At 45.5% G+C, this 27366-nt stretch overlaps 13 protein-coding genes and 1 non-coding gene across 14 annotated transcripts; 6 read left to right on the top strand and 8 right to left on the bottom strand.

Annotated features, from left to right (window-relative positions):
• Window positions 1-11: 11 nt before the first annotated feature.
• Window positions 12-103, bottom strand: CYBJADRAFT_t144. Its single transcript has one exon. It is a non-coding gene; the product is annotated as a tRNA-Arg (tRNA).
• A 243-nt stretch (window positions 104-346) lies between these two features.
• On the top strand, window positions 347-1321 carry SGT2 (Sgt2p; the record flags this gene model as incomplete). Its single annotated transcript, XM_020212213.1, has 1 exon — window positions 347-1321. A coding segment is annotated over one exon (975 nt), but the record flags the coding sequence as incomplete, so codon positions are not given.
• A 162-nt stretch (window positions 1322-1483) lies between these two features.
• CYBJADRAFT_132249 (uncharacterized protein) lies at window positions 1484-4912 on the bottom strand (the record flags this gene model as incomplete). The annotated part of the gene is made up of 2 exons (XM_020213046.1): window positions 1484-4298; window positions 4398-4912. 2 exons carry the CDS (start codon window positions 4910-4912, stop codon window positions 1484-1486), a joined length of 3330 nt encoding a protein of 1109 aa, XP_020068086.1.
• Window positions 4913-5580: 668 nt separating this feature from the next.
• Window positions 5581-8180, top strand: CYBJADRAFT_195354 (PMT-domain-containing protein; the record flags this gene model as incomplete). The annotated part of the gene is made up of 2 exons (XM_020217556.1): window positions 5581-5807; window positions 6095-8180. Exons 1-2 carry the CDS (start codon window positions 5749-5751, stop codon window positions 8178-8180), a joined length of 2145 nt encoding a protein of 714 aa, XP_020068085.1. The 5' UTR covers window positions 5581-5748.
• Window positions 8181-8517: 337 nt separating this feature from the next.
• On the top strand, window positions 8518-9435 carry TSR3 (ribosome biogenesis protein TSR3; the record flags this gene model as incomplete). The annotated part of the gene is made up of 1 exon (XM_020213050.1): window positions 8518-9435. One exon carries the CDS (start codon window positions 8518-8520, stop codon window positions 9433-9435), a length of 918 nt encoding a protein of 305 aa, XP_020068084.1.
• A 190-nt stretch (window positions 9436-9625) lies between these two features.
• On the top strand, window positions 9626-10204 carry CYBJADRAFT_175449 (uncharacterized protein; the record flags this gene model as incomplete). Its single annotated transcript, XM_020216708.1, has 1 exon — window positions 9626-10204. The coding sequence occupies one exon, from the start codon at window positions 9626-9628 to the stop codon at window positions 10202-10204; it is 579 nt and encodes a 192-aa protein (XP_020068083.1).
• Window positions 10205-10645: 441 nt separating this feature from the next.
• On the top strand, window positions 10646-12024 carry CYBJADRAFT_169693 (MDM34 family protein). Its single transcript, XM_020215901.1, has one exon. The coding sequence runs from the start codon at window positions 10848-10850 to the stop codon at window positions 11970-11972; it is 1125 nt and encodes a 374-aa protein (XP_020068082.1). The 5' UTR covers window positions 10646-10847; the 3' UTR covers window positions 11973-12024.
• Window positions 12025-12133: 109 nt separating this feature from the next.
• DNL4 (DNA ligase (ATP) DNL4) lies at window positions 12134-14885 on the top strand. The gene has a single exon (XM_020217761.1). The coding sequence runs from the start codon at window positions 12180-12182 to the stop codon at window positions 14874-14876; it is 2697 nt and encodes an 898-aa protein (XP_020068081.1). The 5' UTR covers window positions 12134-12179; the 3' UTR covers window positions 14877-14885.
• A 9-nt stretch (window positions 14886-14894) lies between these two features.
• Window positions 14895-15350, bottom strand: POP6 (ribonuclease P/MRP protein subunit POP6; the record flags this gene model as incomplete). The annotated part of the gene is made up of 1 exon (XM_020216707.1): window positions 14895-15350. One exon carries the CDS (start codon window positions 15348-15350, stop codon window positions 14895-14897), a length of 456 nt encoding a protein of 151 aa, XP_020068080.1.
• A 239-nt stretch (window positions 15351-15589) lies between these two features.
• Window positions 15590-17155, bottom strand: GCD11 (translation initiation factor eIF2 subunit gamma; the record flags this gene model as incomplete). The annotated part of the gene is made up of 1 exon (XM_020213047.1): window positions 15590-17155. One exon carries the CDS (start codon window positions 17153-17155, stop codon window positions 15590-15592), a length of 1566 nt encoding a protein of 521 aa, XP_020068079.1.
• Window positions 17156-17292: 137 nt separating this feature from the next.
• LEU3 (leucine-responsive transcriptional regulator LEU3) lies at window positions 17293-20112 on the bottom strand. The gene has a single exon (XM_020215900.1). The coding sequence runs from the start codon at window positions 19941-19943 to the stop codon at window positions 17442-17444; it is 2502 nt and encodes an 833-aa protein (XP_020068078.1). The 5' UTR covers window positions 19944-20112; the 3' UTR covers window positions 17293-17441.
• A 167-nt stretch (window positions 20113-20279) lies between these two features.
• YAT2 (carnitine O-acetyltransferase YAT2) lies at window positions 20280-22583 on the bottom strand (the record flags this gene model as incomplete). Its single annotated transcript, XM_020217555.1, has 2 exons — window positions 20280-20699; window positions 20745-22583. 2 exons carry the CDS (start codon window positions 22581-22583, stop codon window positions 20280-20282), a joined length of 2259 nt encoding a protein of 752 aa, XP_020068077.1.
• An 855-nt stretch (window positions 22584-23438) lies between these two features.
• Window positions 23439-24204, bottom strand: RPS5 (40S ribosomal protein uS7). The gene has a single exon (XM_020215899.1). The coding sequence runs from the start codon at window positions 24170-24172 to the stop codon at window positions 23471-23473; it is 702 nt and encodes a 233-aa protein (XP_020068076.1). The 5' UTR covers window positions 24173-24204; the 3' UTR covers window positions 23439-23470.
• A 307-nt stretch (window positions 24205-24511) lies between these two features.
• IBA57 (Iba57p) lies at window positions 24512-25919 on the bottom strand. The gene has a single exon (XM_020215898.1). It carries the CDS (start codon window positions 25900-25902, stop codon window positions 24550-24552), a length of 1353 nt encoding a protein of 450 aa, XP_020068075.1. The 5' UTR covers window positions 25903-25919; the 3' UTR covers window positions 24512-24549.
• Between the last annotated feature and the right edge of the window lie 1447 nt (window positions 25920-27366).

The raw sequence follows: 27366 nt of genomic DNA, 5'->3' as shown, positions 1-27366 counted from the left end.
AAAAAAATAATCTTCCCCGCCAGGAGTCGAACCTGGAATCTTCTGGTTTCAGAAGTAACTACTGAATCGTAGCCAGACGCCGTGACCATTGGGCCACGAGGAACAGATTATGACACAAAGATGCTCACTATTTGCCAACTTGCACAGCACTCATATGCTTAGTCAGCAAAACACCCAGACACCACTCTCATCACCCGTGCATTTTCTCTCCAGAAGCTTCCACAAAACCCACGCAGGCAAAACAGGCATCGCTCCGTTCACTATCACCACCACCATCTCCTGTTGAGCTTCTAAACGATTGATCTCAGTTGAACGGACTCATCAAAGCTCACAAACCATGTCTACAAAGGAAACTGCTTTGCAAATCATCAACTTTCTCAAATCCTCTGTGGAGAAGAAGGAAGTGAACGAGGATTATGTCGATTCCATTGACGTGGCTATCGACTGTATTGCCGATGCGTTTGAAGTCAACAAAGAAGAGGACTCTGCCACTGTGAAGACGTCCTTCCGCGGCAAATCGCTACAGGAGATCCTCTCCGAGTTCAAGGACCAGGAGCCAGCCGGCGAGGCACAAGTTCCTGTTCACGTGGAGCATGACGAGGAAGTTGTGAAGAAAGCGGACGAGTTGAAGCTCGAAGGTAACAAGGCCATGGCCCGCAAGGACTTCCAAGGCGCCGTTGATAAGTACACAGAGGCTCTTGAGCTGACCCCTAAGAATGTTATCTACTTGTCCAACAGGGCTGCTGCCTATTCTTCTTTGAGAGACCACGAGAAGGCCATTGAGGATGCCAATGCTGCCATTGCCATCGACCCATCGTACTCTAAGGCTTACTCCAGACTAGGGCTTGCGTACTACGCGCTAGGGAAGCCAAAGGACGCTCTCGAGGCTTATAAGAAGGGCATGGAATCTGAGGGTGACAAGCCAACGGAGTCTATGAAGAAAGGTTACGAAACTGCAAAGAAGAAAGTGGAGGAGTCTTTGAACGTGGCTGCTCCTGAGCAGCCTTCCACCACTGACAGATCTACACCAAGTGCCAGTGCCAGTGCCAACTCCAGCACTGGTGCCGGAGCTGGTGGATTACCAGATTTGGGCGGCTTGGCTTCCATGTTGGGTGGTGCCGGCGGACTTGAAGGTATACTCAATAGCCCAATTGCTCAGCAGATGATGCAAGATCCAAACCTCATGAGTAACCTCATGAACAACCCTGCTCTTTCCCAAATGGCTCAGAACTTTGGTGCTGGAAACGGCCAGATGCCAGACTTGAACTCCTTGATGAACAATCCAATGCTCAGAAACTTGGCCAACCAGTTCATGCAAGGTGGTGCTGGTGCTGGTGCTGGTACTGGCTCAGGTTCCAGTGAAGGCTCTGGTGCAAACAACAGTGGAAATTAACACTTTCACGGCTTCTATATTTTTGGTTACTTCAGCTCTAACTACAGCCTGTGTATCTTATTCACCACCGTTCTGCTCTTAGATAAATGTCTATAAACGCACGTCCGATAACCCTCTCTCTAACATCAATGTGGAGAACTTTGTGTCTTGAATCCGTCTTTTCACGTACTTCTTGATAATCAACTTCAAGAAATCTGTCTTGAAGTTTACAAAGTTGTTCATCTCCATAGCAATAGCTTCATGGTTGAACTTGATATCCTTATTCAAAGCTGACAACTCATGTTTAACCGATTTCAAACTAGTCAAGAGTTTACCTTCAAACTTACTCCTTTTGGACTCTATGAAATTCGTCAAGAATCCCGGTTTCGGTTTCTTTGTCGTCTTAGTCAAAGTGCTATCAAAGCTTGTAGATGAGGTCAAATCCTGGAAGCTCTCTTCATTAACGTCAACCAGCCCAGCAACTTCGTTCGCCTGCTCAATTCCATGGGTCTTCCTCAACTCGACAAACTTGAACTTCTTGTACGTATTATTCAGCTCTATCAGCTCCCCGTATAGTTTCCACCATCTGAAGATCTTGGTGTTCATCAGTTCGTTGATCCTAGTAATCATTGTCTCACACGAGAGGGATAGGTACAACACTTTATCACACAATTCCTCATCAAAATTGAGCTCCTTCACGCTATCTTGTAAGATCTTGCAAAGGTACTCAAGTTCACGATTTGATCCACAGCTAGCATCTGCAAAGAGTTCCATGGCATATTTGATCTCAATTCTCTTTCTTGACTTAAAGCAAACAACTTTATAGAGCTTGTCATATAAACCTCTCAACTTCATCAGCTCTTTGGCACTGAACTTGAGAAAGAAATTGATCTCGCTGATCTCTTCTGGCTGTAGAACGATATCACTCCACGTCTCATTCAACAGCTTTTGCCTCTGTGTAGTGATCCTTTGTGCTGACTCAAGGTAGTCAAATTCCTTCTGTGTGAGGAATTCCCATAATACATCACTCTTTGCCATGGGCTTATTGAATAGCAACGCTTGGAGGAATATATTCAAATCATCAATAACCTTGTTCAACTTGAGCTTGTTGAAACTTGAAAAGTTCAGAATCATCTCAAAATTCTTCAAGCTGTAGTCAAGTGGTAAGAATGTATTTGGGAATTCCATCTTTAATATCTCGACAAGGTGCTTGAAGTCCTTGAAGGGATGCGTTATGAAGTATTCAGTTCCATCGTAATGAGCTCTAATGACGATTTTCCATATGTTATTCTCAAGCTTGACCCTTATCAATCCCAGTTGTTTTGCATCCACTGGTTGGATGGTATCATTTAGGTAATGAGTATCAATCAACTGGGAAACAACAGAATTCTTTGAGTGATCAAGACAGGTGAAGAAATGCTTGTCAGTCTTGCTTACTTCAACAGACGGTTGTTTGAGGATCTCTCTAACATTATCGATCCTATTGTATTTGGCATAAACCATAAGAGGTGTAAGACGTTTTTTATTTGACTCATTCACATTGACCCTTCTGTTTTGCAATAAAACGTCAATCTTGGAGTTCAAAATATGCAACAAGGTGTTCCCACGCAAATCAACATGGTCTTCATAGTCAAATTCGGACCCGTTATCGTCGTACCACTTGGTAATAGTCTTGAAAACGGTCTCAATAAGCTCATTGTAGTTTGTAACATCGTAGCTTCTGCAGATGGCAAATAGAGGTGTCTGTCCATTTAAATCTTTCATTGTCCAGTCGATGAAAGGGCCCAATTTGGGGATGAGAGATTGGTAATGGAACAGATAGTGTCCAATTGTCCTGTGATGAGTGTCTTTCATGTTCAAGTACCGTATGAGTTCATCATTGGTACACGACGTGAGAAGTATATCGACAATTTCATCAATGATGTCAAAGTTTTCATAGTTCAACGCTGCATTCAACAAATTGATGTCGGTGACTGTTTGATCTGCCAGTATATCCTCCAATGGAAATATCTCTTCGTAGTCAATCAACAGTTTCCAAGTATCGTAGTCGTTAGAATGGATGGCCAGCATCAGTAGGGATTCTCCCTGAACTGTGCGACTTTTCAAGGAAGATTCAAATTCGTCATTGAAGGAGTCCGCAATCTGCTTCAATTTCAACAACTCCTTGGTGTCGATATATTCAAATACCCTTTTATTGGTTTCTGAATAATTCAGCAGGGATTTCAAATTGGAGTGATCGTTCAGGTAGTAGATCAACCCTTCGAAAGTAGATAACGAATAACCAATCATACCAGTGTTTATCTCCTTGTAGGAAAGACTTTGAACGTATAGCAGATGGTTTGCAATTTGCGGAACTCCAGTCTGTACAACGACAATGAGTAAAAGCCCCACCAAAGTATCTGCATCTATCGTAATCTCATCAGTTTTCGATAGCAGTGCTATCGTATTGACAAACACTTCTATTTTAGAAGAGGTATCAGTTGTCAGTTCCAGTTTTTGAAACTCAACTATGGCCTTGGTGATTTTCTTTTCCAAGATAGACTGCAATTTGAGATCACTCTTGAATTTCTCTGGCAATGAAACCTGGTTCAAGCTTATATTCGTTAGTAGAAGATACTTATCTCCAATACTATCAGGGTATAATTCACAGAGCCTTCTCCATATCTTGTCGTGCAAGTTCAATTCGACATAGTTGTGAACACATTCGTTCAAATCTATATGTGGTGAGACGTCAATTATCAACCGCACCAATTCAGGACTTAAAGTCTCAAATATGAGAGACGCCTGTTCCACGGCATCATGGAACAGTGAAATCAAGGAATCCAAGTCTTGAGCCTCTCTAACACTAAACGTTCTGAATAAGTCCTGGTATTGTTCCCCAACGCTCTTTGCAATCAAGGGGAAAGTTCTCAGAAGCTGTTCAAACCTTGGTGTTGCTTGAAGGTCACTTGTGCCGTTGCTGGCATCAGTATCATTTGCTTTGGCATCATCTCGTGGAGCGTGCTTCACCTGTGAATCCTCCGACAGAACAACGTGCATCGTCTTACTCGTAGAAGGCGAAATCAGTTCAAATGACGTTGTTCTGCGTGGTGTTCCAAACAACGTGCCGTCTATGTACATGAGCATGAACCGTCTTCCCTTTGGGAAGTAATCTGTGAAGTTCTGGAAGTATTCACAACTCAGCACATTCAGCCTTATCGACTTCTTGAATCCTTTCCCTGTGAACAGGGTATCCTTCTTTATGAGCACTTCTTTATCGCTCAGAGTCCTGAACAGCTTAGCATTCTTGTTCTCCTGAGTCACCAGCACATGGTCTTTGACAAAGTCCTGTGAGTAACACAGTTCGTTATAGGGCACCTCGCTCTCATGCTCAGTGTAATTCAACAACAGATCCAATGGTGGGATCAGTATCACCGTCCCATCAGACCAACCGTTCAGCAACTGCGGATATACCTCCCTCAGGGGGGAATCGTCTGGGCTCGGGTTGTTGAAGATGGCATTCAACAGTGGATGGAGCAAAAGAGGCAGGTGGGATGACATCGGCCCTCTCTTTGTTACAAGCCCGCTAGTAGTCTCTGTTCCCAAGATGCTGTCTTATATAGTAGGGAGCGTGGAACAGTGAACAGCAACGGTAGGCACTGACCGAATGATGGCACCAGCTGAAACGATTCGGATCTTCTCTCCTGGACGTGTGAATTCTCCAAGCACTGGGCCCTTGACTGGTGGAGCAAGCACTGTGAGATGGGCAGTGAAGGAAGCACAGTGAAAACCCACACCGGCTTAGTACCGAAGCGAGATCCGAGGATAAGTCTATACGCTCTCGGGAGTACCACGGTCGGATATCGCACGACATTGTAAGTGCTTACGTAATACAACCACCTTAGGGCGTTGTTGATCCACGTCCAAGGGGCCTTTCCGAGTGAATTGGTCGAGGCTAAGTGGTGCAAGAGGGTCTCCCAGCAGAATAGGGACCCATGGCATAGGCTCCGGTGTTTTGTATAGCGTGGTGTGTGTGAGTGTGGAGGCCCATCACGGGCTCATAACCACACACTATTTTCCGCAATAGGAAAAGTACCACTTTCGGACGTAAACGGAAAAAAAGAACACGCAAAGCAGGTAACCACAGCAACGACGAAAGGATCAATATCAAAACAAACCTCAGCACCGTGAGGTAACCACAACAACGCTCCAAAACCACACATAGCCCACCAAGCCACATCGCGTAAACCACCAGCTCATCTTCACCACCAAACACCACCGCCATCCCACAGCCAGCAACACCCCACCGGGGCCCACACCAACGCACCAAGACACCTAATACCCAAAGAACAGTCGACGCGAGCACCTGGACGCCTCATGCACGGCTAGCAAAAGTTATGGGCCAGTATCAATTCTCGAAGGAACTAAAAAAGGAGACACGGTGGAAGAGAGCCGAGTATTAGCTGCTGATACTGTTGCTGGAGCACTTTGGATTCTGTTTCAGAAGAAGTTGAGCGAGTATTGCTATCTGTAGGCTGATAGTGTTGCAATGTACGCGGTGTCCACGGGTTCGTCGTCCAAGCGCGGCGTGGGCTCTTCGCACGTGAAGAAGAGGACGACTGTGAACAGCATTAAAGGCGAAGGTGTGGATCTGAACCCCTCTGGCGAGGGAGAGGAGGATGGTGGCGACGCTTTGAAGAAACAAGGACAGCCATTCGGTGGTAAGCGTGCTCTGCTCGCGAGATTGGAGCCATGGGTGTCCACACTGGTGTATACGTTGATCGCCGCCTACTTCAGACTGTACCGTATAGGCTGGTCTAAGAGCGTTGTTTGGGACGAAGCACATTTCGCCAGATTTGGCTCCTATTACATGAACCACACGTTTTATCACGACGTCCATCCGCCTCTCGGTAAGATGCTCATTGCGCTCAGTGAGTGGATCGCAGGGTTCCACGACCCTGAGTTTGCCTTCAAGTCAGGCTCCAAATACCCTGAGGAGGTTGATTTCGTCACAATGAGAGTGTTCAACGCGTTGTTCAGCATCGCCGTGATTCCGCCAGCGTATTGGACAGCCAGATGGCTGTCATACAAGCCGCTGACGGTTCATTTGATTACCCTGATGGTTGCCTTGGAATCCTCCTTCATAACACTGGGTAAGTTTGTTCTGCTGGATTCCATCCTCCTGTTCTTCACAGCAACAACGTTTATGAGTTTGGCAAAGATCATGCAACTGAAGCGTAGAAACTTGGAGTTCTCCAAAGAATGGTACACATGGATGGTGATCTCCGGGATATCCATCGGCTGTGTATGCTCTGTGAAGTGGGTTGGTCTTTTCGTCACGGTTCTTTACGGCCTGTTCGTCATACAGGACCTCGCTGAGAAGCTGTTTGACAAGGGAATCTCATGGAGGAAGTATTCAAAGCACTGGCTTGTGCGTATAGCCACTTTGGTGTTTATTCCATTTGTCATCTATGCCGTCTGTTTCAAGATCCATTTCTCCATTCTTTATAAGACAGGGAAAGGCGATTCCTCAGCGTCCTCTCTCTTCCAGGCACAGCTGGAAGGGACAAAGATTTCGAGCTCACCACGAGACGTTGTGTTTGGTTCAGAAGTCACGATAAGATCCAAGGGATTGAGTACAAAGCTGTTACATTCTCATACGAAGAAGTATCCATCAGGGTCTCTTCAAAAGCAAGTCACAACGTATGGATTCTTCGACGCAAATAACAACTGGATCTTCAAATTTGCCCGTCGAGATGGGAGAACTCTGAACAACTCGACAGATCATATCCCAGTTAGAGATGGTGATGCAGTCAGACTTGTCCACAAGGCCACTGGGGCAAATTTACACAGCCATGAGATCCCTGCACATGTTTCCTATCAGCATTATGAGGTTTCTTGTTACGGAGATGATAAGATCAGAGATCTTAAAGACGATTGGATCGTCGAAATCGTCTCTCAGGCGTTCCCAAAGAACCAATCTTATGCCAATGAGGACAGAGCCGTTATCCATCCGTTGTCCACCACTTTTAAACTGAAGCACGCTGTGCTTGGCTGCTATTTGGCCTCAACTGGCCTTCAATACCCAACATGGGGTGCCAGACAAGGCGAAGTTGTCTGTAAGTTTTCTGGGAATCCATTTGACACATCAACGCATTGGAACGTTGAAAACCACAAGAACAATAAGCTGACCATCGATGAGTACTACGTTCCACCGGCTTCCAATTTCTTTGAAGACTTCATCCGTGTGAACTTTGCCATGGCTGCTTCCAACAATGCTTTGGTTCCGGATAGTGATAAGTATGACAAATTGGCATCGAAATGGTGGCAATGGCCAACTCTGTACCTGGGCATGAGAATGTCAGGTTTCACTGACGATAAGCTGAGATATTTCCTTATCGGTAACGTCTTCAACACCTGGGGCTCTTCGCTGGCTGTTGTCAGCTTCGCCTTCCTTACCTTGTACTACATAATAAGGCTTCAAAGACAGACTCTCGACTGTGACTATGTGACGTTCTGGAACTATACCACCAAGGGACTGTATCCGTTCTTGGGCTGGTTGCTACACTTTTTACCGTTCTGCCTCATGGGGAGAGTCACATATGTGCATCACTACCCTCCAGCGTTGTTCTTTGCACTCTTCGTACTCGGCTACATGATCGAGCTGACCGTTGGGAGCTCACGCAACGCCACCAAGCACACAGGCTACGCCATAAGTTTCGGCCTCTTACTGTTCACCTTCTGGTATTTCAGGGAGTTCCATCAAGGTATGTCCGGCAGCAAGGACAGCTACAAGCACCTCAAGCTGCTTCCAACATGGAACTTCTAGCCAGAACAATCACCTCAAACGTCTGAATAGCTACTTATTTAATGGTTTATTTATCATCGAACCGGCACTACTAATTGCTCTGCAAAAGCGTGTAATCCCAGCACAGCTACGCCAGCTACGCCAGCTACGCCAGCTACGCCAGCGACGCCAGCAGCCACCAAACCGCACACACAGCGACGCGTCAGTACGCGTAAAGAAACAGTAATAACCTCCTCGCCGCAGAAGCTTCCATTGTTGCCCGGTACCGGGAGACAAGGTGAAGAGGCCGGAAAAAAATTCGATGCTCATCGGAATGAACCACGGCACAGCTCAGTGGGACTCCATCACGAGACATAATATGGCCAAGGGCAAGAACAAGGACGCCGAGTCCCGAGGGAAGCCTGTGAAGCATGCTGGTAAGCATAGCAGACGCACGGAGACGAAGCAGTACACTGCGAAGAACGACAAGTTCCACACTAAGCTGGCGATGTGGGACTTTGACCATTGTGATCCAAAGCGTTGTTCAGGCAAGAAGCTGGAGAGGCTGGGGCTGATCAAGAACATGCGTGTGGGCCAGAAGTTCCAAGGTATAGTTGTTTCACCGAATGGACAAGGTGTTGTGTGTCCCAATGACCTGGAGGTTGTTGAGCAGAACGGAGTGGCAGTGGTGGAGTGTTCGTGGGCCAGGCTGGACGAGATTCCGTTCAATAAGATCGGCGGCAAACATGAGAGGCTATTGCCCTACCTCGTAGCTGCCAACCAGGTGAACTACGGAAGACCGTGGAAGTTGAACTGTGTTGAGGCCATTGCCGCCTGCCTGGCGATTGTAGGACATGTTGACTGGGCAGAGGACCTTCTGAGCAACTTTTCATGGGGGTTAGCGTTTTTGGAGATCAACAAGGAGCTGCTGGAGTTGTACCAGCAGTGCACGGACTCTGCGAGTGTAAAGAAAGTGGAGGAAGAGTGGCTGGAGAAGTTGCAAGAGGAGGTTAGGCAGAGGAAGATGCACAACAAAGATGAGGATATATGGGAAATGGGCAACGTTAATCGCAGATACAGTAGCGATGATGATGATGAGGAGGAGGAGGAGGAGGAAGAAGAAGAGGATGGAGAGAACAGCGAGGTGCAATATGACTCTTTGGGGAACATAATAGAGAGGGAGCCAAAGTATGATTCATTGGGGAACATAATAGTGAACGAGAGTGAAGAGGAGGAGGAGGAGGAGGAAGACCAAGTACTTCCTGAGTCCTTGGAGGGCTTACAAATCGCACAATGATCGCAATGGTATAAATGCAGCCAATTGTGAGACAGCCGTTGTCGATCAAATTTTAAAGCGTATTACCTCAAGGGCGTATGTACTTAAGGACTCAATTCAAATACCAATTTACTATAAGTAAGACCATGTTTCCACACCAATGTCTACCCTGTTTCCATAATTCCGTCAATTACAAGCAAACATCGACTCTATGTATATCCAAACAGAAGAAACAGCAAAGGCCAGGGAGTTCTTCCTTGTGCCATGGATACAGTGGATTGAGAACCATACGAGCCCTGTCTGGATGATTTATGGCTTCTTCATTTCCATTGTCATGGTATTCCTCTATCTCGTCTGTGTCATTATATACAACGTGTTTGTCTACTTGAAATATGGGCCCAAGCCGTACGAGTACGAAACCATTTACATCAATTTTACTGACCGGTTTGACTACTACAAGAAGAAGCTTGATCAGAAATGGACGAGGAAACAGGCCATGGATAAGCTACGGGCGTACTGGGGACAGCTCAAGCCTCAGAGGTGTCGACCTACAATAAACAGCGTTGTTGACAGGCAACAACAGGGCTCAAAGTCCAAATACGCACACGACGTTGATAAACTGATGCTTGAAGTTGACGACAAGCCTCAGTTGGTACCTCATTGGGATCACCAGGTGATACCCAAGAAGACTTGGTATATCTTCAGACCAAAGACCACCCCGAGAGACGTTGTTTGGGTTTACTCATGGCCTGAATACAACGCTCCAAGGGTTGTGGAGCCAGAGATTTGAGAGAGAGACAGGGAGGCAAGCGCATACTGCCTCCATATTGCTCTCGTAACCTTATAGCAACCACAATGTGTCATATTACATCCAAACACCACGTAACTGAGAACCGTTATCACTAGTGGAGCACCTATGCTATGGGAGCACTACCAACAGAGAGCGTGCTGTTATGAGAGGTTTCTGATGATAGCATACGATAGTACACAGTATCTAACCTATATAGCACAATATAGTGATAACTGTCTTGAATGGTGGTAGAGCACTTGCGCCCCTTGAACCAGGATTACACAACACCCGCACATCTCAACATTCCAACACCCTAACACCCTCAATCCCATAAGCTGGTAACCACAGCAACTGAGGGGGGAGCAACCGCCCCCAACCGCCCTCCCCCAACAATTTCCTCTCTCTGTTTCGGGGCCACGGGTTCTGCGTATGAAGCTGTCACAAAATTTTATACGCTTCACTACTCATCTCATGGAACTCATTGTTAATCCACTTGAGCATCAGCTATTGGGCATTTGACTATTAGACACTATCAAATAATCCGCACATTTCAGAGGGAGTGTTATATCTGTTCCCGGTAGCGTTGTGCATCGATTATAGAGCTGGAAAAGGGAAGCATCTGCTGGCGCAGCAACATATCATCATGTCCTTTCTATTTGACTGGATGTCTCTGCACTCCCTGGACTTGAAGTCCAAAGTGAACTCGATGTTGGAGCATATGTCGATTCCACACTTCCCAGATAAGGTCAGTATCACAGAGCTGCTCTGGGGCGACTCCAAGCCTGTCTTTGAGCTTTTGGATATCGTTGAGTTAACCGAGGAAAGGTTTAAAGGGTTATTCAAATTTGAATACAGTGGTGAGCTGAAGGTTGTGCTTCGCTCCAACATCGAGATCAACGCGATAAATCTCATCGACTACGACGATTTCACAAAGCCTCACTACGTATTGGCGAACTGCTCGACGGTTTTACCTGTGGATTTCACCATTGATAAGTTACGCCTGGATTTGCTGTTCACCGTGGTTACAAAAGGTGACAACGTCACAGTGGTTTTCAACGATGAGCCGATGGTTGATCTGGAGATACACACCACCATTGATGAGCTCCTGGATGATGACTTGTTTGAGATGTTGAAAACCGATGCCTTGAACATTGTCACGGAGTATCTGAAACAGGACCTGCCTGGGATGATTGCCAGATCACATCACTTGGAAGAGCATCATTTCAAGGAGTTGGAACGTATGAGACGGAGCTACTATGAAGATGATGAGTTTGAAAGGGACTGTACGCCCTTAACTCTTCCACAGAGGATCAACACACAAGGTTACGATACCCTTTCGCTGAAAGCCAGTGGAGTGGAAGGGGTTGTGCAGAGGATATCGTTATCACAGCCGCAGTATCAACAGGAGTCCACTCCGGTGAGCAGCACCAAGAAGAGAAGAACTATAAAGATGAGGACGAGGAACAGGAAGACAACTACTTGTAATACACCCAAATTAGACCCGACTACAGAGACGCAGCATTCGCATCTATCGTCACCAACATTACTAAATGGAGCATATGAGACCAATGGTTCTCTAGATGAGTATCTGAAGCAGGAAACACTGGTACTCTCAGACACTCTTTCACATCTGGACCCATATGAAAGCCTGACCCATCCCATGGACATTGATGACGACGACGATGACAACAGTTCCACAACATTTATGATAAACGAAAAATTGATGAGACCAAGAGCGTTCTCATCGAACTATATAAACCTCTCATGATTTGATCTCCATTGATTATGATTGCCTTTTGATAATTATAATTATAACCATAATATTACATTATATGATGTTTCAGAAAATGTAAACAAATGCAAAGTGACACAAAAACGTACTCGGCAGCCTACTTAAAAAAAACAAAAACAACCAGACATCTCCGACAACTTCACCATGTTTCTCCACATCAACAGGTAGTTGGTCAGCCCATAAATGATGGACCAGGAGCCTTCTCCGGAGAACTTTGGTGGACCGTTACCGAGCTTCAAGTGGCTCTGTGAAGAATTGTTTGTGAAGTTGGATAGAATCCATGCAGAGAACAACAAGTTAACCGTCACTGAGCAGAAGAGGAAAGTTGTTGAAGTGTTTATACAGCACTGGAGAGGAACTGTGGGACCACAGTTCTTCCCAGCGTTGAGACTCATCATGCCGAATAAGGACCGTGAGAGACTGTACAATATCAAGGATTACTACCTTGGGAAGCGAGTCTTGGAATTGCTGAAGATTCCGAAGAGTTCCTCAACTACTGAACGAGTTATCAACTGGAAGCGAGGCACTGGTGAAAGGATGTCGAAGATATGTGTTGAGGTACTGCGTGAAAGAAGGCCAGACGTTAAAGGTGGGGGTATCTCTATCGAGGAATTGAACAGGATACTGGACAGACTTTCCAGTCTGGATTGTAAAAAGCAGGAACAGATGACGATACTGAGACACTGCTTAGATAACATGTGCTTTGTCGAAGTAAGGTATTTTCTGGATATCCTTCTGAAGAAGAACATCGTTAGAAACATGGAGAACACAGTCCTTTATATGTGGCACCCGGATGCTGTAAACTACCTGAAGGTGGTTTCAGATCTGAGGCATCTGTGCGATAAGTTGTATGACCCTGGAAAAAGACTATCTCAAGCAGAGTTGAGCATAAACTTGGGATTCCCATTCTCACCGCAACTGGCTAAGAAGCCAAACATTTCATATGCTAACCTGGTTCAATCATTTCAGTCAAACTTCGTCATCGAGGAGAAATTGGATGGCGAAAGGATCCAGATGCACTATATCAACTACGGCGAAGAGATACGCTACTGGTCCCGCCGTGGTACAGATTATACCTATCTTTATGGAGATTCACTAACCAGCGGTTGTATTTCACCACACTTGAGATTCTTGGAAAACGTCCAATCAGCAGTATTGGACGGCGAAATGGTCACCTATGACCCCGAAAGAAATGCCATATTGCCCTTTGGGGCATTGAAGAGTTCAGCAGTCCAGGAATTGCAAAGGATACATGGGAACATAACTGAATGCGACAGACTTACAGCAAGACCTTTGTTCATAGTCTTTGACATTTTGCACTTGAATGGATCATCCTTGGTTTACAAAACGCTGGAACATAGAAAGGAATTCCTAAATGCAGTTCTAAGACCAACGGAAACCTTTGTGGAAATTATAAACTCTGTTAGAGCAACTGATGAATCCATGATTGTGAAGGCACTCGAAACAACGATATCCAAAGGTTTGGAAGGTATAATGGTGAAGCAGTTACAGAGTAAGTACTATATGGATAAGAGGTCGGATTTTTGGGTCAAAATCAAACCTGAATACTTAGAACAATTTGGTGAAAATGTTGATCTTGTTGTCATTGGACGTGAAAAGTCTAAAAAGGATATATACTACTGTGGATTAAAAGTTGATGATTCACCTTTGTTTTGGTGTTTTTGTCGAGTGGCTAATGGATTTGATCAGGATGATTACAGAAAGATTGAAGAATTGACAGGAGGTAAATGGAAGTCAACCGAGACGTGCATGCCTCCGATTGACTTGATCGAGTTTGGTAAAAAGATACCTCCAGAGTGGATCGATCCAAGAGAATCCTTTGTCATTGAAGTCAAGGCAAGATCTGTCGATAGATCACTGTCGAGAAACTATAAAGTGGAAACCACTTTGTATAACGCATACAGTAGGAGAATTAGAGACGATAAGGACTGGAAAACAGCGACAACACTTGATGAGTATAAAGAGATCAAGCTTTCTAGCAGGGATGTTGGGGATGATTTACACAAGTTAAACGTTCAAAGAAAAAGATTGCAAAGGAAGAGAAAATTGGAAAACCGGGACGAAGAAGTTTGGAATTTAACCTTGAGCTCAAGACAGTCTAGTCTGTTTGATGGGTTAACATTCATGGTGATATCTGATGGGTTTTACGAAGGTTGTAAATATTTCACCACTGATATCGAGTCCGTTATTAGAAAGAACGGGGGTACAATAACGAAGAACCAAGCCCTTGTCGAGGATGTTTCCCTCTTGAGAATCATTGGGAATAAGAAAACGTTACAGGCGATTTATCTAAGAGAAGAAGGATACGACGTGTTTAAGGTGAATTGGATATTCGATTCAATCAGAGAAAGGCAACTCTGTAAAGTATTACCAAAGCATTGTCTTTTAGTATCTAGCAAACTGAAGGAGGTTGCTGCCCAAAGAGTTGATTCTCTTGGAATTGGTTTCACAGCGATGGTCACCCCGGGGAGTCTCAGGAGAGTATTACAGGAAGAACTACAGATCGATGGACCTGTACTGAGAGGTATAGAGCTAGTTCAACTCTTTGGAGGGTTAAAACCCTACGTGTATGCCAACGATGCCTATGAGCAGAAGATGATGGAATTACAACTGCAGAGATTCGGTGCACGAGTAACCTCGGACTTGGAGACTTGCAACATTGTAATTGTATCTTCTGATGAGGCATGTGAATCACAAGTGAAACAAATGAGAGGACAGTTATCATCACTTGCAAAATATCGTGATTCCAAGGTTGAGACGGTTCGAATCGTCACTATGCCATGGATATCAAAGAGTATTGAAGAAGGCGTGCAGGCTGATCCGAGGGATTTCCAGGCGATAACGAATAGAGACATCTAAACCATACCCCAAGGTTGTTTATATCGTTTGTCTGGTCCATTCCTTCAATTCCTCATCCAATTGATCCACCTTTTTCAGCAGGGTATAGAACACAGCTGTGGATCTTTTCACGTCGATGACTTCGTTCTTCTTCACAACGGTGTCGTACTTGTCCAATCTGTTGAACTGTTCGTACTTGTTCTCCCCTTCTAGTTTACTCTTGACGATCTCCACTATCGTCAGCATCTTCTGGATCCCATTACCCTGCGCCATCACCAGCACCGCACCATGGTCTGCGATCAGTTTCAACAGCGTGTCAATACGCCTGCTGACTTTATCGCCCTTCTTAACTATGATGCTCCTATAATGGTTCTTCGATGCCTCAAGCGAGGACGACAAGGTGAACACCGATGGAATAGACGTATCTTCAGAAGCCAACCGACGTTTCTTCTGAGGTGGCTGATCACTTGAAACGGGCAGGCTGTGTACACCCATGTCCTCTCCACAATCACGAATCAATTGGAGTACTGGACTAGCCCTCCAAGGTTGAATAGAAGTGCATCCTATGGGACATAAAATTTGTTGATGGAGTCTCGAGCATATCAAACGAGTTCGCGGGTAGTACGCTTACGTAAGAGTGCTTACGTAAGGACGGCTATGACGGTGTGGTTATGACGGTGTGGTTGTAATAATGTACATTATATAAATGATCACCTCTGTGGGCAGTTACTGATCTAATTATCCACGATTGGCTCCAAAGTGGTACCCTTCTTGATGGTAGCCCAACCGATCAATCTCCAGTGCTTCTCGATACGTCTTGAAAGGGCAATCTTCTCATTGATCTCGGTACAGGCTGGAGAGGTCAACTGCAATCTAGCCATATCGGCCTTGACAGCAACGACACGGGCACCGGTAGCAGTGGAGCCGATGTTGACCATGAGGACTTCGTTTGTGTCAAGCTTTCTAACCTTGGCCTGCTTGGAGCCCTCTGTCTTGACACCGAGCAAACGACGAAGCAAGAAGTAGTTGATCTCGATGTCGGTATAGATGGATGGAAGATGGCCCTTAGCACCAACGACTTGACCAACAAGTCTATCAGCTCTACAAAGAGTAGGATCGACTTTGGTACCAACACCGATCAAACCACCTGGAACAGCGAACTTCAAATCGTTGTGCTCAGCAAACAAAGACACAATGTTTGAGAAGATTGGCTTACATTGTATCTTACCGTTGTCGTCCTTTGTGACAATACCTGGACGGATCTCGATCTCATCACCGAGTTTGAAGACACCGGTCAAAATAGAACCACCAGCAACACCACCTTTCAAGTCGTCAATTTCGGCACCTGGTTTGTTAACGTCAAAAGAACGGATCACAATGAGTCTTGGAGAGGCACTGAAGTCTCTTGGTGGCACTGGGATGGTCTTGACGATGAATTCGTTGACAGCATCAATGTTGTATTTCAATTGAGCAGAGATTGGAACGATTGGAGCACCATCGGCAATGGTACCTCTGATGAACTTCAAAATCGACTTCTCATGCTCCAAGGCAGAGTCTGGACGCATCAAATCCACCTTGTTCTGCAAGATGATAACGTGCTTGAGCTTCATGATTTCAATAGCAGCTAAATGCTCAGAGGTTTGTGGTTGTGGACATGATTCGTTACCAGCAATAAGCAAGAGGGCAGCATCCATAACAGCAGCACCAGACAACATGGTACTCATGAGGATATCGTGACCCGGACAATCGACAAATGAAACGTGACGAACAAGATTGTAACGAGCATCTGAGCCCTTCACCTCACTCTTTGGATGGATCTCCTTGTCAGAGCTGAATGACTTGTACGATGTGGTCTCATCAACGTTTGGATCATCCAACTTGTAAATCTTCGCGTTGGCATAACCAAGCTTGATGGTAATGTTACGCTCAAGCTCATCCTTGAAACGGACCGTCTGGACACCGGAGATGGCCTTGACAACAGTGGACTTACCGTGGGCGACGTGACCAATGGTACCAATGTTGATGGTGGCTTGTCTATTTATAATCTCTGGAGAAAGAGGAGTCAGCTTTGAAAAGTCTGGGTTGTCAGGCTGTTCTGGCAGACCACCACCTTCTTCGAATTCACGTCTTCTCGTCTCCTCCTCATCCTCCTGGTCATCCAAGTCAGCAAATGACACCGTCTTCTTGCTTGGCTCTGGCTCATTGTCTGATTCCTCCTCAAACATCTCCTGTTCTTCCTCAGGTGGCAAATCACCGTTGATAACAATGGAAGGCTCCTGGTCTTGCAAATCTTTAGACATCGCTTGAATTCACTAGTCGAAATTAAACTGTCGTTCAAAGGTCAAAAATAAGTGAAAAGTTTCCGTCTCACTGTTTAAAGCTTTTTTTTCCTTTTGCTGTTGATGGAAAAATCGCTGAGAATCAAACGGGCCAGAAAAAAAAAGTTAATACGAGGTATCAATTGTGAGATCACGTGGGTAACCGAGGGTGTGTACAAACCAAATACATGTTACTACGACAACCGTCAAACACCTCTATGGCCTTTATTAATCAATTACTATTACACAGCATGTATAGATACACATGCTATTTCTTTCCAAAGTTGCCATACAGTGGTCCAGTTTGCAAGGAGTAACCGTATTCGACAGCTTTGTTCAAATCCTCAGGGTTGAAACCGAAGTCGTTCATAACAGAGTCAACGTCTTTCCAAAGCATCTCACTGGTCCAATCATCAGCCAGATCCAATGATGGAACGTTTGAGGGTGATATAACACAGGATGCGTTGTCAGAAGGCAACATATCTTTGGATGTGATGACGGTATTATTCTTTGGATTCAATGGAGAGTTCTTTTCCTTCTGTGAGCTGTTGGAGGAAACTCCATCGGGACTCTGCTTTTGTAAAATATCCTTCAACGACGAAGTCATCGCTCTTGGGCTCTCTGAATCCCTCTTCAGAGAGATCGGAGCAGGATCAAGCGGAATGGTTCTGATGATCTTCCTTGCTGAGGATTCAGCGTTGAAGTTGTTTGACAGCGACCTCTGTCTCTTCTTTTGGGAATTGGTAGAACCTTCTGAGCCAACGGTACCGGGATCTGCAACAACTGCAACGTCCTCAACTTCCTCAGAGAATTCATCCTCTTCTTCCCCAGTATCTTTATCATCCTCATTGCTATTAGAAACTTCAGATTCTTGTCTATTAGGATTCAGCCGCACCATACCAACTTGTTCTCTCAACATCCAAAGACAGTCAAAGAATACACTCGCGGACATTCTGGATCGTATAGTAACTTCAAGATTAGAAGCCTTTTTCTCACGGAGCAGCTTGAATAATTGCCACATGTTTCTCATTATCCCACTGGTACGATATGCCATGTCGTGTTTCAAGATAGAGGCACGACTTGCAAGTTGAATGGCAACCATGTAGAGTTGTTTTCCAGCTCCAACGTCTAAGACATCGTTCAATGGAGAGTGGATCAACTTGGCAACGATACACGAGGCCTGCCAAATCTTCAACACAAATACACCGGGAACGTACTTGATATATTTTGGGTCATGTGCCGATACTGATCCAGCATGACTTAGCAACGCCAACGCAGCGTTATAAAGCTTTACTAAACCTCGACGAAGTTCGAAGTTTGCAAGTCTCGAGTTGTCTAAGAAATAGTACGTCAAGAGGTGCACTCTTGCAGCCAGTATTTGGAATTTTCGAACGTCGTCTATTCCTTCAGATGTCAGCTTGAGTTCTAGCTCATCAAGTTGTTGGCACAGGACTTTCAACAGTGGTAATCTCTCGGTGGCATCAGCCAACCCCATCATGTCTGTGGTGTTCGAGTTCAGAACTTTGCCCATTTGATCTTCAAAATGACTAATTTCCACCATCTGTTTAATACATTTGGGCATTTTTAGAGGAGCACCGGGTCTCATACATCCAATAACGGAGCTGTCAAACGAGACGAAAGCAGGGTATCCGAATGCAGTCGCAATGGTTTGTGACACAATGTTGCACGATATCCACGTTTTGATGTGCTCATTCAGTACTTGAGCCATTTCTGTTGTCTGTTGCTGTTGAACGTGGTAATTTGTGGTACCTGGACCGTTGAGACCAATTCTAATGGCTTGGAAAATAGCAATACCGACAGTGTTCCATGAGGAATCAGCACTTAACGAGGATGTCAATGGCGGCCAGAAACTGTACAGTAACAGTGCTTGAACTGAGTGAACAGTGGAAACGTTCAAGATTGGTTCATCCGATTCTGAAGGTAAATATCTCGTTATGGGACTTATAGTGATCTCAGCAAATGCTGATTTCAAAAGCGGTGCCAACGACATCAGAATATCAGTAGATAAATGACGCAGAGCAACTGACACGATAGTCCAAAACAGAATAGGACTGAGTCTATACAGCCTTTCTGGGCCCTTAGAAACGTCCACAATCGGTAGATATCTGTGATATTTGTAAACGAATTCGATGAACAGCTCTCTGATCTGTTCAGAGGAAAGAGCAACTTCACCAAATTGCTTGGGTTCACATTTGAGCATTTCATCTGTCAGCTCGACATAAGTTTCACTCTTTATTTCGCTTTCCCTCGCATCCGATGAAGATGGGAACGGCGTTGCATCTCTCAAGATGGACGGCCCAGGAACATCACCATCTGCAGGACTACCGATGAACGAAGGGGGCGTCGCGCCGAGAGTACCTTTGGCCTGTACTTCAGAAGCATGTCCCTGCTGGTGGACGGGCGGAGGCGTTTCAGTGTCACTCTTTGGATCGTTGAGCTCATGGGCTTGGAACTTCCGCTCTTTCAATTGCTTCAGCAGAGAGTCGACTCCAGCCTGGCTCAGATTCTTCTTCAGCTCCTCAAGCTCTTCTTCAATCTGCTGGAACTTGGCCCTCTTGTACGTACGCTTGTAGTCAGACTGCAACGAGCAAGAGATCTTCTTCTTGGAACACCGTGAACAAGGCGCAGGGTAAAGCTCATGGGCATCACACTTGGATTTCTGTTGTCTACATTCAACGCACGCCATCTTCTTAGCTCTCGCATGCGCAGAGATTTGCTTGATCCTATCATTGGGAAGAAGTTTAGACATCATTTCGCCAGCTTTCTGCTCTCAAATCGAGCCAACAACGGAGGAAAGAGGCCGATGTTGAAGCGTATTGCGTTGTATGTGTGTTTGTTTTGAAAAGTTTTGATGTCACAAAAAATCAAATTCGCAATTTGGCAGGGATTTTTTCGCCAAAAAAAGCATTTGCGTAATTACCTAGTTGGGCCGGTATGGCGCGCAAAAAATGACGAAAATATACACCAAGCAGTGATAGTTTCCATTCCTTCATGTATTTATAATTATATTATAAATAGATATATATTAAGTAGATTTAACGATGTATAACGTTGTGTATAAATAGGGCGAACAGATATCTCGCAGCTATTCGTCATCGTAGGAGTCAAGTCTCTTTCCAACTTCTCCTCTGTCGAATTTTGCGTCGAATCTGTCCAAGTTGTTCCCATCAAGAGAGCCAGCGTTGGAAGAGCTGCCAGAATTGTGGCCATGCTTCTCGAAGCCCTCACGTAGCCTCTCAGAGAGACTCATCTGAACGGTCTTGCCAAAGCCCTTGTCCATTTTCAACAGGTCTGTCGTGGAGTTCGCATGGGACAACACCGGTGTTGCAACATGGGATGGCCCGACTGAACGCAGAGTCAGGTCTTCAATGTCGAAGTAGCCATACCCACCCAATGCCAGGTGTTCATCCTCTCCACTTGAGCTGAGCGTGGTGGTTCTCGACATTGGAGCTGTCTGAATAGCATGGGAGACGCTGGAGTTTCTTCTTCTACTCTCTTCACCTTTCTTGCTATCAAACTCATGTGCATGGGGAACCATCTTCACACCAACCTCTGCTTTCCAAATAGAAGAGATTTGGTGGAAAACCCAGTCCAAAGTAGACAAGAAGCGGTCGCCTTGACGATACTGAGACATGAGACAGAACTCTGTAACATCGTCCTTGATGATATAGCCAATTCCGAACCCATTGTGAATAGCTGGTGTCAGCCCAAACAGACGCATGGCTGGGTTACCGCAGTTGGAGGCAATCATCTCAGGAACAAACAACGGGTAGACGGCATCGTCAAACAACAATGGTGGTTCCTCATCAGGGATCTTGAATTCCGGAGCCAATTGGTTGAACACCTCACGCTGAATGTACACGTTCTGAAGAGCCTTTAGATGCTTTTCAAAACCGTCACCATGAGCAGCTTGGTTAAGTGCCTCGAGATGGAACTGACACGCCTCTTTGAAGGCAATCCAACGGTTGTGGGACGAATCGGAACTCACAAACACCTGGCATGCCTTTGTAATGGTTTCATCCTGAAGAGCAAGAAGTTCAGATCTCGAATCACGGAAAAGACGCGTGGAGACCGGCTCCACGGTGGAGATTGGCTTACCGTACAACGCGTACTGTGCAATTTGTAGAGCAACTTGGATCAAGGAGTCAGATTTGACACCCATCTTTCTTGCGAAACGGCGTCCATAGTGTAAGATAGCGGTGTTTGTAGTATGGGAGCAGATCAGGTCTGTCAAACGTGTTTCTGAGAGATGGATAAAGGTCATCATGTCTGAACGGAAGTTCCATTCCATCTTCTCAGGCACCGGCTTATCAGCACCGGGTTTGGGGGTCTTCACAGTTGGGAACAAGCTGTAATCACCATCGGTCAATCTGAGCACAGAATCAGCATAAATGTCAGAGGTAAATCTCAGCACCGTGGTTCCATCCTGGCTGAACGAGTCCCAAATGACACCAGCAACTGCGGTTTTCGTCACAACTAGCTGCATCTTGTCATACCATCTCGAGATACAAGAACCAGTTTGAACACCGCGTTCGTTGATGTTCATGGAGCCCACAGAGATGCACTTGGCCAATTCTTCATCCGTGTCCTCTGGCTCAGAGTGGTCAAGTACCAACACGAACAGCGCGGAGTCAACCTTCGCCATGTTATCCTTGTACTCGGTCTGTAACACCTCACGTGCGTGTCGCCAGTTCTTGTACGAGTCAGAGGTGATAGAGCCAACGGCAGATCTGTTGGGGTTGGCAACGTGATACGACTCTTCCATCACTTGACGGAAGATCGTCGCCAGTTCATCGGCAGTATGCAGAAGCTCATGGCTGTCATTGATAACCTTGAGCGTGTAAAACTGGGACTTTGACACGATCAGGATGTAATCAGACGTTGTGTTCGTCTTGGTCTTGATCCCACTCATCTCCGGAACCCTCGTGGTACCAAACAGATTCCAGTACGGCTTCATCGTCAAGCGCTCGCCGCTTCTCGTGGCATCTTCGGTCAAATCACCTTTACGCAGCGAACACACAAACTTCAGCGCACTCATCGTCAGCACCCCGGCACGGCCAGCCTGGTCCTGTGGGATGGTGAAGTGGCGCAGTGGATCGTCCTCCAACACCAGGAACGGGTTCCGTGGGAGCGCTTTCATGTCAATGAGGATATGGTCCAACTGCAAGTGGTCCAGATAACAATCCTCGCGCTCATAGAGTCGTTGTAAGTGGCTCTGCAAGATCTTCGAGACAGAGCATCTCTTGAACTTCTCAACCTTCTCCTCAAGCTCCTCACGCTCGGACTCATTGGTCAGTGCAGTGAGTGCTCGCGTCAACTTGTTGAGCGTCGCAGAGAGCTCTGGAACTTTCAACTTTGGCAGATCACCAGCTTGTGCAATGGAGGGCATAGTGTGCTGCGGTTGGCTTACAATTCCATGTCCCAAAGGAGGGCCTCAAGGCATGGGCGAAGAGGAGGTTTGTCCACATATTTATACGTTGCTGCGTGTAAGTCTGAATGTCTTGATGAGATGACCGCCCAACAAGTTTAACGACGGCAAAGTCAGGACATTTTCCCCACACGCTGCCTGGTTGCCAAACCCTAATTGGTTTGTCCCTTTCGCTGCGTCGTGGGTGTCTGGGTGTCTGGGTGTCTGAGTATTTGGCGTGGGTGTCTGGGTGAATGAACAGTGGCATTAGAATGATACTGATTAAAGTAGCAGGCCGGTCTCTAAATTTTTCCTGAAGTGCACGAGTATGTAGCTAGCACTCCAAATAAATACCATACAAAGTATGAGCATGCGATCCTCAATGTAGCCTGAGGTATAACAACTCATAGTTTGTATGGTATGATCATGAAAAACCGCATAAATTTGCTTATATCTCAACAACGAAACAGAATCTGGGAACGCTAAGAACGCCAGATACTAGAGCTGTATTCTTTCATCATATATGCTGTAGTGTGATTGAAGCAGTGATTCTTTGAAAATAATTCAAGATGTGTTGCTTTGTATATGTAGTTCTGGCTCGTGGTTGCCCCAGAAATTGTGAAAATGTAAGGATGTTTCCATTTTTTTATAGTGGAGAGCAAATACACAGCAAATACATCACTGTGAAAGGACGCTCAAGGCACCTGGACAAGCTCTCCAGGGCCTAACAGGTACAGGATATCAGCTACGTAAACTCGGTGTACAGATTCAAAATACATTAAACATATATTTCCAGTGGTTGAAACTCCTATAGTGACAAACGTATGAAAACACTCCTCCCCCAAACTGTTCTGCATCCTTCCAGGTTCTTAACGGTTAGACTTGGCAACACGCTCCAACTCATCCTTCTTCTTGATGGCGTAGGAAGTGGAGGAACCCTTAGCAGCGTTGATCAACTCCTCAGCCAAACACTCAGCAATAGTCTTGATGTTTCTGAAAGAAGCCTCACGAGCACCAATGGTCAAGAGAGCAATAGCTTGGTTGACTCTTCTCAATGGGGAGACATCAACAGCTTGTCTTCTGACGGTACCGGAAGAACCAACTCTGGTGGCATCTTCTCTTGGACCGGTGTTGACAACGGCGTCAACGAGAACTTGCAATGGGTTTTGGTCGGTCAAAACGTTGATGATCTCCAAAGTGTGCTTGACGATTCTGACAGCTTTCAACTTCTTACCGTTGTTTCTACCGTTCATCATAAGAGAGTTGGTCAAACGCTCAACGATTGGACATTGGGCCTTTCTGAATCTCTTGGAAGCGTAACGACCGGCAGTGTGGGAGATGAAAGTTGGCTTGGTGATTTGGATGTAGTCGGTCAAGGAGATGTCCTTGACGGTAACTTCAGCAAAAGACCACTTGTTGAACAACTTGATCTCAGCTTGAGCTTGTTGAACGTCAGCTGGGATGGCGGTAGCCAACTCAACAAACTTGACCTCAACTGGCTCAGAGACGACCTCGAATTCCTCTTGGGCAATTTCCTCTTGTGGGATGTCAACAACTTGTTCCTCAGCCATGGTTAACTTCTGTGATTGTCTTAGGAGAACTGTTGTGTGTATGTTGGTGCGTTTTGAACTTTTTGTTTTTTTGAGAGGGTACGAGTTTTTCACCGGTGAGAGTTCCTCGCTGCGTCGCCTACCAACAATTTCCGCGAGTGGGCTTGCACTTAACTGTGGTGTGTCCCGGCGCAGAATGACAGCTTTTTTGTTTGGTCGTGGTTCCTGGTGTTTGGATGTTATAGAGGAATCCATTCGCGAAACCGTCCCAGATAACTCGCAGCCCTAAGCTTTGTCACATGACTCGAAAGATATTTCTGTAGCCCTACAGGATCTTATAAGCATGGCACATTTCTCGTTAAAGCTCTCTATATACACATTTTTGGTTGGGCTTGGGCTCATTCAGGCCACCAGTAGGGGATATACGCCTTGATTCCAAGCAGGAGGTTCTTATTGCCATCTCCAGCTCCTGGAATATCAACAAAGAAGTTTGTAGATGGATCGGCAAAGTCTTCCAGCCGAACCAACGCTAACCCGATGTTGTGGTACGTGGAGAGGAGCGTACCAGAGGAACGCATAGCTTTGGCCCTCGAGCGTGCTGCTTTCGCTGACGAGCCTCCGAATGGCGAGGAGACAAACGATTGGTTCTCTTCTTCCTTGTCGGATGTGATATTCCATTGCCCTTTTGGAACGCAGCCACACACAGGGTCTTGAGAATTGAGTTCTAAGGGCAACTCGCTAGTGTCTGTGGGAAGAAGGAAGATGCGTACAGGAACGACCCTTTTACGGACGACTCCGGTGTGGAACGTTCTGACAGTGAGTTCCTGCCCTGTGTAGCAACCTTTGTCGAAGTTTACACCTCCCATATACTCCAGATTGCACTCTAGTGGTAAGAACTTGTTTGGCGTGATATCGCTTGGAACTTCAGGGACGCCAAAGAGAGCCCTTCTGGTGTTGAATTCATCGGCACTTATCTCAGAGCCCTCTGGAAGGTAATCCTCCGAGATAACTTGTGTTGGTGTCACATCCTTTGGTAATACAAGACGAATTCCAGAATCCGGTACTCTGTTATCGAATGCAAAGGCAGTGATCTTATCATCGATTGATTCTTGGAAGAATGAACTGCGTTGGAAAGATTGGACATTCTTGTATGCGGCCTCCGGTGTTTTCAGTGATGTAGATTCCAAATCAACATATTCTTGCTGAATATCGTAGAGTGCATCCATCTGATTGTCATTGTAACAAGCCCAAACGTTTACATCTTGAACTGGCGCAAACGACACCTTAGATCTCAATTTATGCAATTTGAACATCATTGTCAGCTGATTCATTATAGACGAGTCTGTCTCAATGAAATATTCAGCATCCTGTTTCATGTATTCATCCTCAGATGGTTTAAAACCTGGGTAGATCCATGCATCGGTGATTATTCGACCTTTCGAATTAAGAAACATCGTGTAGATACCCAACCTCGAAACCGTCTGGTTGGTTGTTTCGGGAGATTCCAAGAGTATACCCCAGTTCTTAGACATGTCAAACTCTCCTAGAGTCAGTTCCTGTTCAGGGCCTTCCTCAATGGTCATTGCCAACCTCTTTGATGCATGAGGAATCATCTTTGAAGTGATTAGTCCATTGACGAACTTTGTCGCATCAGGACCAGACACCTTAACAACGGACCGACTACCAAGTTGAGCATAGCCAAACGTACTTAAACATCGTTTACTTAGGAAGTTTGTAGAAAATCGCAGCATAATGAACGTCCAAAACCTGACGACAGGTGATTCCGTTGTATCTAGTACAAGTATTAAAACCCAATACGGAACTGTGGAGTAGATCACTCTTCCCAAAACACAATAACGAGGCTATAATCACGTGATATAAGACCGAAAGTGCGTTTAAGAGCACAAAACTATGAGCTGCTTAAAGTTTAAGCTCACATTGCCTTGTGCTTCTCCAAACAGCAAAACTGTGGAAATGCATGCATATGGCTGCAATATATATGCATGAAGGTTATACCTCTGATCGCGGAGGCTCTTCAGCATCTATGAAACTCATCGAGGAATAGTGGTCATACTCCAGGAGGCTTTGTTAGCCAATGTACTCTTCTTTGTTGATAGCAGACAAAGATTGTTAATGACTGACTCTTTCGGGAATGACTCTATTCAGTTGCGTGCTTGTAACTGGGACTTGTTCGCGAGATGATACTCCTACTCTGAAATCTGCGCCCGGACTACGGATTTGAATTTTGTGATGGAAAGCAGTTTTATTTTGCTTTGGTTCTTTGACTGTGCAACTGCCTTCAGGAAAGTATCTCCTATATGGACACTGCTGGATTGACAGAGGTGGTCTATAATGTCTGGTGTATTATTAACAATATGGCTACGTTTGCATAAACGTCACATTACAGACCTGACAGGCGTTGTAAAGTAACGAACCAACGATTCCAGTATGGTCTCGCCAATTTCAAAGGGTGTTGAAAGGGCTAAAGGCCGAGAAACGTGTGCTCGGCCACTAACATTTCATTCGATAATTAACTTTTGTAATGGTGATTTAGCAAATACTAATAGAGCCATCAGGTATATTCTTGTTCGTATACTTTGAGTCTTTGTTTTCCGTTTGAAATGCCGGCAAAGAAGAAACACTTCATTCCATGTGTGAATTATCTGAAACTGAAACCAAGTTTACTGGTTATAATTGATTGAGGAACCAAACCACATACTGAAACGCCAATGAATAACTCACTGCTTTGGTAACTTCCACCGTGTCCTGAACCACACCTATGTCCAATCAAGGAGTTTGAGAATCCATAAGAGAAGAGTAGACATCAAACAAGGAATAGGCGTTCACCAGATGCGATATCCCCTAATTCAGCAGGTCTAACGTCAATATAGTCACCACTGGTCAGGTATTCAGTTCCTTTCGATTCCCTCCAAGAATCCTACATACAACCTATTGGTTCGAATTGAATACCAAATAGTGTGAATGACGACGGATAAAAGCCAACTTGACTACTTTGAAGATGAAGCAGAGAACAGGTGTATCATTCGAGCTATCTGTTCTAAATATACTGAGCTTCTGTAGAGTTTTCCATTATTATTATCGTTACCAATGGGTGTATTACCTATAGTAACTACCTTGGCGCCCGATATCGTTGTGCTCTGTAATAACTCAACTGGCGAGAAACATAAAAAGGGAGGGGGTATCTACCCAAGCTT

This window comes from Cyberlindnera jadinii (genome assembly GCF_001661405.1).
Source record: "Cyberlindnera jadinii NRRL Y-1542 unplaced genomic scaffold CYBJAscaffold_21, whole genome shotgun sequence".
NCBI classification, from domain to species: Eukaryota; Fungi; Ascomycota; class Saccharomycetes; order Phaffomycetales; family Wickerhamomycetaceae; genus Williopsis; species Williopsis jadinii.
The sequence above is the reverse complement of the archived record's forward strand: the minus strand, read 5'-3'. Positions and strand labels throughout refer to the sequence as shown.

Excerpts from the sequence above, each read along its gene's own strand:
- CYBJADRAFT_169693 (XM_020215901.1), top strand. The coding sequence starts at position 10,848 with ATGTCCTTTCTATTTGACTGGATGTCTCTGCACTCCCTGGACTTGAAG.
- DNL4 (XM_020217761.1), top strand. The coding sequence starts at position 12,180 with ATGATGGACCAGGAGCCTTCTCCGGAGAACTTTGGTGGACCGTTACCG.
- LEU3 (XM_020215900.1), bottom strand. The coding sequence starts at position 19,943 with ATGTCTAAACTTCTTCCCAATGATAGGATCAAGCAAATCTCTGCGCAT.
- RPS5 (XM_020215899.1), bottom strand. The coding sequence starts at position 24,172 with ATGGCTGAGGAACAAGTTGTTGACATCCCACAAGAGGAAATTGCCCAA.
- IBA57 (XM_020215898.1), bottom strand. The coding sequence starts at position 25,902 with ATGCTGCGATTTTCTACAAACTTCCTAAGTAAACGATGTTTAAGTACG.